The sequence below is a fragment of the Poecilia latipinna genome, unplaced genomic scaffold (genome assembly GCF_001443285.1).
Source record: "Poecilia latipinna isolate Pla-1442-1.1 unplaced genomic scaffold, P_latipinna-1.0 Scaffold183, whole genome shotgun sequence".
Classification (NCBI taxonomy): domain Eukaryota; kingdom Metazoa; phylum Chordata; class Actinopteri; order Cyprinodontiformes; family Poeciliidae; genus Poecilia; species Poecilia latipinna.
In genome coordinates, this window is record NW_015112799.1 from 309,441 (window position 1) to 318,662 (window position 9,222).

Sequence of the window (9,222 nt, forward strand, 5' to 3'; positions counted from 1 at the left end):
AAAAAAAAAAAAACATATTTAAATAGGTTTTTTGTCAAAAAAAAGATATTTTCAAAAAAAAAAAAAAAAAAAAAGAAATACAATTAAATGGATGTAAATCTAACACTGCAAATGTATCTAAACTAGCTAACCCCTGACATACATGCATATTAGTTTATTTCAATTTTTTATTTTTTATTTTAAATGCTCATATGGTGGGTTTTCGTGGGTGTTTACTTACCGAGAGCGCCGCTCCTGCAACGTGCTGAATCCAGCGAACGACTGGCTCCGTATGATCCCATTGGGCCCTCCAGGGGAGTGGGTGCCGGCCGCCATGATCTCCGGGACGCGCGAAGACACTCCTGCGGCAGACAAAGACACGGAGTTTAAAAAGAAATCCAGACTTTTCCAGAATCAACTTTACTGTCAAGTATGAAATGCCAACTTTGAATTTTATGGCGATATTTGTAGGCTGACAGGCTTCAAAAACCAAAAAAACTTGTAAGGATGGAAGGATACAAGGGATGGAGAGAGGAAAGGAAGGACACAGGGCAGGAAGCAGGACGCAAAGAAAGAAGGACAAGTCTGGCTGGAAATGCAAACATTTCTCCTCCCTTCTTATTTGATTCCATACTTTCCCCGACCTGGAAAATAGTGAAACGGTATTCTGTGCTTTTCCATATTTGTCCAGACTAAGGAGGAATCCTGAAGATAACCAGAGTGAAGTGAGCATTGTGCAGCGCAGCACCGGATTAGGCGCCGTCGGTGACGCTCTCCATGTGGACGAGCAGCATTCAGCGCCTGTCCCAACACGCCTCGGCCTTCTTTAGATCTCCGTCACCACGTTGATGCAAACAAACGTCAGCTGTTACTGTTGCGCCTCAGGCAGGTTTCACAGCCTAAAACCTCCAGTTGCTTTTCATCAGCTGTGCAGGTAGTTTATATCTGAGCTAAAAGACAATGTGCAGCTCACCAGACTGACATTTGTTCACAAAGTATTTCTAAAGACATTTTTTCCTTTGGTTTGACAGTCCAATCATCTCTGCAAAAAGATTATCTAATCAGTACCTTTTTGGAGTTGAAGCACCTTTTATCACTGTGTCTATATTTACCAGCAGCAGATTTCAATTCTTTTCCTTTCTTTTTCCGTAAGGGAGAAGAAAGCAGCGTGACTGACGTGGGCTCTCGGAGAGCGAGCTGAAAATAGACGGCGAAGCATCCAAATATAGCCGTCAGATAATGATGTGGCAAAGATCAGGTGCCCAGAGAGACTATGGGTCTGCTGAGACAACCAGATCACAGCTTCAGCTGGAGAGAAATGACTTTTAACGTCTAAACTGTTGTGCAGGTGGATGTTGTAAAATCCAGATGAAGTCCAGAATGGGAGCAGGTCAACTTCTCTGGTTTGCTATGGGCACAAAAACAACTCCAAGAAACAGAAACAATGACGACTGCAGAGCCTTTCAAGAGTGTTCACACCCCTCAAGTATTTTTAATGTTGTGTTATTTCACACCACTATCTTGTCCTGAAACTTTCAGATGCATCCCTGCTCCAACGAGCCGAGACAAAATGCAGCCATGTTCCTATGCATGTTTGCATCTCTAATTGCACAGCAATTTTGTTGTAACATAATGAAATCTAAACATATTCTGTGCATACTTTTCCTAGAAGCTGACATTTTACAGTCTTTATTTAAAACTTAAACATCAGCAGAGCCATAAGAGCAGCTTCAGATGGTTCTTCTGCTTCTGAGGAAGTAAAGCAAGACCAAAGCTGTCACATGTTTGAAACCGTGCCCTAAGATAGCCTGGTTCAATGACAGCAATATTTCAGTTCAAACGTAACGACAAGGCGCTTTGCTTTGGAAAGAGGAAGCACATGACTACCAGACCGTGGCGAGATAATCTGCAAAACGATCATTATAACTGTGCTACGAGGGGGTTTATTTAAGTTCATGACGTAAATTAGAGCAGTTCGAATGTTTAGATTTATTGAGACTGAAAAAAATCCCCACTTAAATCTACAGAGAGAAAACTAAGCAAGTCACAAAGTGAGAGTAAATCTAACCACCAAATAATACGTAATGATTCCAGTGTCGATGGGGTGAGAGCTGCAAACATTTTGCGTGAGTCATTTCAGTCCAGAGCTGGGAGATAAGAGTCGCAGAGAGAGAGAGAGAGCAAGAGAAAGAGAGAAATTCATCAAATCTGATTAGACCCTGCAACCATACCAAAGAATCCCGAGTCAGCTCTTTGTCCTGACACAGACTACATAAATCATCCCAGAGTTTCCAGTTAAACAACTTTGCAAACATGGAGGCACAGGAAAAATACTGGATTTTTTTTTTTCAGGCTGGTTGTATCACCCCAGCCTGAAAAAACAAACCCTGCTTTCTCCTGCTTCTCTTTATGTCCCAGACAAGACAGACAAGAGCCATGTGGGGGGCAGGGTGAGGCCTGCGTTATCATGCAAATGCAAGCAAACACACACACACACACACACACACACACACACACACACACACACACTACTGGTACACCATCCTATTGGCACTATAACTGATTGAGCCGTCCACCTGATATCGTCACATTGAGTCTGAGCGCCAGACAGAGTGAAACACAAAGACTGGACACCAAAGAAACACGAGCCGATTTGAAGTTGTAGGACAAAAAGCTAACAATGGCTAATAATAGCAGCAGGATCTCCTGAAACACAGAGGACCTCAGCGGCCGTGACGCTTCAGTTCAACCGTCGTGAACCAAGGACTGTAGGAAGAGTTTTACCCAATAGTGGATTTTATTCAGTTTGGCAGACAAATAATTTGATATTTTTAGTCGCAAGGTTCGGGATAAACCATTATCATCGGTACCGTTGTGCAAAATTTAATATCAATCACATCTTGTTTTGCTAGGGATTAATTAAAAACTACACTTTGCACATCAATATCATATTCAAAGGACTTTTAGAAAAGTATCTGCCCCCTTTCAGATTTTCTGCTTTTGCAATTTCATTCAAATGATTTCAATTAATGAGGAAACCAATGACAAAAAGTAACATCTCTTGTGTAGAAATCTTGACCTCTTCTTCTTCGTAGAAATTCAGTCTCAGTGAATGAGGCGACTATTTAAGACATGGTGGATTTAAAACCAGACCGCTCCAAAACCTCGATTCTTTTGCCCTTTTAAGGCATTAAAAGCTGGACTTGCTGTTCTGATTTGGACCATTGTCCTACAGGAAACCCATATTTTCTTGAGTTCAATGGTCACAAACATTCTTCAGGACTTTTTGCTTGATTGTATAATTCAAGGTTCCATCAAGGGTCCAAAAGCTGAAACAATAAGACGACCCAAGACACTTAACACTACCACAATGTTTCTACGTCAGTGAGATGTTCTTTTTTTTTTTTTTAAGTCAGATAATACTTGTCAAAAGTTCCACTTTAGTGTCTGCAGTCCACAAAATATTCAACCAAAAGTCTTGGTGAATATCGTGGTTTATTTACAAATGTTTTTCAACTTTGATCTCTCTAATGGACGCCATTTTTGATTCTTGTTAAAACATAAACACCGACCTTAACTCGGGTCCACAGTGCTTTAGATGTTGTGCTACGAGCTCTGGGTAATTTGGTAGGCTGGTCAGGAAGATTCACTCCTGTTCCAGGTTTTTAAGCTGAACCCAAAGCTGACTTACCAAAAGTTAGCCATTATTTTTTTTCACATAAGGCCAGGTTAGCTTGGATAGCGTTTTTTTTTTTTTTTTTTTTTTTTTTTATGAACTGACACGTTCAAGTGTGATGAAAAAGCAAAAACTGCAGACATCTGTAAAGAGGGCAAATACTTTTCCACAAACTGTTTAACCCCTAATATTGCAATAACACCAGGCCCAAACCACCATTTGGGCCCATTTCAGTGTTTTTCTGCGCCCTGCGTTTATTTCCCTGACTTTCTGACTCAGTATAGTCTAAAATAAGAGCAGCGAGTGGGAAATGATAGCTCATCTTGTTACCTAATGCTCTCTGGCTAACAGCAGAACATGATGGACACTCTTCAGAACACTCTCCTTGTTTCCTTTCCATTTCCTGTGTTTATAGGAAGCAAAAGAAGGAAAGGTGGTATTTTATAAATACTGATGTTCCCAAATGGTACGCGCGATGTGTTTGAGTTTCTTATTTTTTGGGGAGGATATATATACATATATATGTATAAAAAAAGCAATGCTTCCTCACACACCTTACACTTGAGGAAGATTTGTTTTTTTTCCCACAGGAAAAACCTGCGTCTAAGTGTAAGGTGGAGGCTTTGTTTGGCCTACGTGCATTTCCAGGAACTCGCCCACTTTATAAAAAGATAATCATCTTTCCCCTCAGAAGCAGGGATAACATCTGTTCTTTAAATATGCTCACCATGTCTGTGGTTTAAGCACAATTCCCACATCTATAAAAGCAAAGGAAGTTTATACAAGTGGCAAACAAGCAGACAAAACAAATGTTTGCATCTCGGGACCAGGGAGAAATGTTTGGTATCAAGAGGCTGCAAATAAGGAACTGGTGGATTTAGTTTGTGACCAATTATACACTTTTGATCTTTTAATATTCATAATTCCCTTGTTATTATTAGTTTATTGGCAGAATATTAAAAAATTAGAGTCAGAAAACTTTTATTCAGCTCTCCTGACCGACTCCTTCACTTGATAAATCACGTGACTATACACCAAATCACCTACAAGCTTCTAAAGTTACACTTTCAAACTGTGACCAAAGGAAACGCCACATTTCTAATCAATGTTTCAGGATGAATAAAGATTTTTTGTCACTCATTACCTCATTTTGAGTCAGTAAAAACCCTTACACTTTGTTTTCATCTTTAAAAGCCAGATGGACCGTATTGGGGTTTATCAACAATGCTAAATGCAGCCGCCTTTCAACATATACATTTGCTTTTCAGGCTTTTTAAGGCTTTCTTTCTATATCTAAGCATTAAACTGATCAGTATGCTGAGGTCCATTTGGTGGGGGTCACCATATGACAAATACGTAATTAGTAAATGGGAAGAGGCGGCGCAGAGCAGGGAATCTGTTGCAGGACCAATAAGTAGTAATGTATTAGTCTTACCCTTGACCGTTACTTAGCTGTGTCAGTACTTGCGGACGCTGAGCTCAGAGGGTGACGAACATGCAGGATAAGTATATTAGAGTCAATAAAGGGCCTGCGGGTATGAGGAGATGAATGGGAAGCCATTGATCTTTTATAGAGAGTGATCAAAAAGACACCCGAATACGAAAGGAGAGCTCAGGATCAATGTGTCGAAAAAATACTTTCATACCCGTGTTCTTAACAAATCTGTTTAATCGTTAAGCGTTTAGTATATATTTGGATTGAATGCGCTTTACATCTGGATCGGTTTTTCTTGTAAAGTGCCTTCGAATAACACCTATTACTAAGTTATGCTACATAAACGTAATTTATTTGAAGTGTTTTGATTAATTACAGAGTAGCCAGGATCGCCTTCAATCAACAACAAGCAGAGTTTTTAAATTCTGTAGACGGCTTTAAAAACGACACTCCATTCATGTTTTTTAAGAAGCATGGAGGCGACTCAGATATTAGTCCTAAATTCTCCTAGAGACAGTGTGACTCACTTCTTCCTCTTGGACTTTATTAAATTATTCCTCATCTCCTTATTTCCCTCATCACCCTGCTCAGCATCACATTGTGTCATTTCCTGACGGGTGACAGTGAGAGCAATGCAGACTTTCTGCTATTATGCATCACCACAAAAACAACCGCAGACTTCAGGCTCTTCAAATAATTTGTCTGATTATTTGCACCCTAGCATGAACAGCTGTAAAATGCTTTCAGCTTTATGCACCGTTTCTGGCTTAGCAGTTAAATTCAAGCTCGGGGCTTTTTGCTCAAGTCACGTGAGGCTTGTTTAATTCTGTCACCAGAGTCGATGCATGTAGGCAACACTCCTAAAAGATGTTGAGCCACAGAGCAAAAGTTGTTTGTTTTCCAATCCGTTGGAGCGTTCGATATTAAAATCAAACACAACCACAAGTTTCATTGAACGTGTTGAGATTTTAGATGGCAGAGGAGCACAAAGTGGTGGATGCTTGTGAAAAGTTACAAAAATTGCACCATATTTGTATCCACACCCCTTATTTTGATGGCCCAAAATAAAATCCATTAAATGGAGAACATCTGTTTGTATAAATCCAGCTGTTCTATGAAGACCTCAGAGATTTGTTAGCGAACATTACTAACAAAGACCAAATATCACAGCAGAAAGGTCAGGGAGGAAGTTGTGGAGACGTTTAAAGAAAAGTTAAGTTACAAAACAATATCTCAAACTTTGACCATCAGAGGTTCAATCCATCACTGGAAAATAAGAGGAAAAGCTGCAAACTGACCAGAACATGGCCATCCACCTAAACTGACAACCTGGGAAAGGAAATCATTGATCAGAGGAGCAACCAAGATGTGCACAGTAACTCTGGAAGAACTGCAGAGATGCACAGCTCGGGTGGGAGAATCTGCAGATAAAACAAGATGGGTGTGGCAACATCATGCTACGGCGTTGCTTTTCGGCAGCTGCAGCATGGAAGCTGGTCAGAGTTGATGGGATGATAAACACAGAGCAATCCTGGAAGAAGACCTGCAAAAGACCTGAGACTGGGCTGAAAGTTTCCTTCAGAGAGAAACTCTGACATGAAACAAGCTTCCAGTCTTCCGCTTTCAGAGAGATATGAATCTCATGAGTTATAGAAGAAGTTCTGCAAATTTGCAAAATAGGTGGCAGCTCAGTTTCAGTATCATTGTGTATAATCCCTGCATGTAAACAAACCCTGCTGCTCTCCTAAATGATTCCCTCTAATGATCCCATTAATCATTGTACGTTTTCCTCTGCCGCCGAACGTTAGCGCGCTAAACAAACCCTTACATTTGGCTGACAGCCCCCCACCCCTGTTCACCCTCCTCATTCAAACTCAAACAACTGCGCACAGCTCAACTCACAATTATAACTCCTGTAAAAAATTCCCACAGTGTGCATTTCAAAGTGTGAGCTGTTCCAAAACAAAACAAAAACAGCGTCAGCCCACAGTTCATGTTAACAAGAGGAGGCTAATTCTTAACGTCTGTATAAATTAAACTCACCATGGCAACAGCAGACAAAATGGGATGAAGTGAGTTACGTAAGGCATCCCTCATGAGCCAACTCCAGAGAAGTAGGACACACACACACTTGTGTTACAGGGCTGGGGTGTTTTAAGTGCCAAATATTGACTTGTGCAAAAAAAAAAAAAATGTTTTTCAATATTCTAAAGTTTACAGATGCTCAGCTGAATCTCTACAAAGTCACAACAAGCTTATGGTAAATGATTTTCTTTCTTTTTTTTTCCCCCTCAATTTTGTGCACTTGCCATGAAATGATGTGATCGTACAAGTGAGAAAATATTAGAGATTAAAGCAGGGAGTAGATAATTAAAGGTCTTATGCAAAAGAGAAGAGGCCGAGTATGAATATGCAGCAGCAGCAGCAGCACTGGGGGAGATAATCAAGCAGTTTGCAACCGAACAAATCCGAGTGATTGAGGCGATGATACGTATCCAGGTACCACTCAAAATGAGATAATGCATTCCAGCAAAGACGGAAAAGCCGCCAGGGTACGCGCACAAGTGAAGCTGTAACTAATTACATGTTTATGTGAACTGGATCTGAATAGAAGCTGAAACCGTCCACCAGCCCAGAGCCAAAACGTGCAATGCTGCCGCTGCCTCTTTCTGATTTTCATTTCCTCTGATCGGCTTCATGAAATGAAAGGTCTGCGACGCCTGGGAGAGCGCCTTGAGGTCGCTCTCAAAATACCTGCACGCACTTTGAAAAAGTATTTCCAACCTTACAAGTTTGTTTTTCTTTTTTTGTCGCACTTAAAAGTTTCGAATCAAAGTAATTTCGATATCAGGGAAATATAACCAACTACTTACAAAGGTAGTTTTCAAATGATGATTTCCTTTACTGAGGGGAAACAAACTATCCAAAACAACCACCTCAAAATTGACAGAGTTATTACCCCCAAGGCTAATAACAGGTTTTGCTATCCAGGCAATTAATCTTTTAGAATCGCACTGAAGGAGCTTTATCCCACACTTATTTGCAGAATTATCTTTATTTGTCCCATTGGAGGACAGAATCTTAATTAGGTTCACTTATTTAAGTCCAGACTTTGACTAGGCCACTCCAAAACTTCACATTCTGTTGATCCTGCTGTGCTTTGGATCATCGTCCTGCTGCATAACTTAAATGCAATTAACATTTAATTGCACAAGCCGATAACTGAACGGTTTCAGATTTTTTAACCCATTTCCTGTTACCTTTAAGTGATTTCTTGATTCTACACATCAGGCAATAATGAAAACATTGTGTGGATATTGAAACTGAACCAAAGCTTTATGGATAATTCATGACTTAATAAGGAGGGCAGGCATATTTTCGCATACGGCAGAGTTGATAAGGATAGTTTTCCTCCTTTTATAAGGAAAAATCATCACTTGGACACATTTAAATTCTCTGCATTGCCAAGATACAGACTCAAACTCGTTCAGCCACAACAGTCACTCAGCTTTAATCCTCCTTTCATCACATTAACCTTCATACAGTCTTGGAGAGAACATGTTTTGAATTCAGATCGCCTGCAGGTAAAGCACATGACGCTGATAAATCTGCAGAGCATCCAGAAACACAAGCACATTTCTGCTTATGGGGAACCACCAGAGCACAGAGACGAGAGAGGCGCAATGCAAATGGGAATTGACTATCCTACAGGGCAGAAGGCTCATGATATTGATTCTTAATCAAATTTGAGATTTGCTCATTTAGAGCTACTTTTGCAGAGCAAAATGATTTTCAGAACAGAGAGCCTCGCTACGTTCTAGTGCCGGGGTGAAAGCATGCGTCCCTCCCGTGGACAGCGCTTTTATTCATCCTTTCTTGAAAGGTTTCTCATAAATGGCAAAAAGACAGGAAGGAAAATGCTTTAAGACGACAGTGTGGAGGGAAAAATGTGTGAAGCGAAGATGAAACACCTTTAATAATAGAGTTCAGCTTTCACAGCGAGCAAACAGCGAACATGCACCCAACTGAGAGGAAGTCGGACGAGTCTTATTCCAGTTTCTGCAACAAGCCAATGACGTAACAAAGGTATAGGAAGTGCTATTCTATTGCTGTGGGACAACCATCAGCATAT

At 40.5% G+C, this 9,222-nt stretch overlaps 1 protein-coding gene across 1 annotated transcript in view; it reads right to left on the reverse strand.

Moving 5' to 3' along the window:
* Nucleotides 1-675, reverse strand: part of ripor2 (RHO family interacting cell polarization regulator 2) — a 31,721-nt gene extending 31,046 nt beyond the window's left edge. Inside the window, exons 1-2 of the mRNA XM_015030469.1 lie at nucleotides 624-675; nucleotides 221-341 (exon numbers count right to left, since the gene is read on the reverse strand). Coding sequence (XP_014885955.1) covers nucleotides 221-341; nucleotides 624-660 — 158 coding nt within the window. The 5' untranslated portion in view covers nucleotides 661-675. The remainder of the gene's footprint in view (nucleotides 1-220; nucleotides 342-623) is intronic.
* Nucleotides 676-9,222: the final 8,547 nt, after the last annotated feature.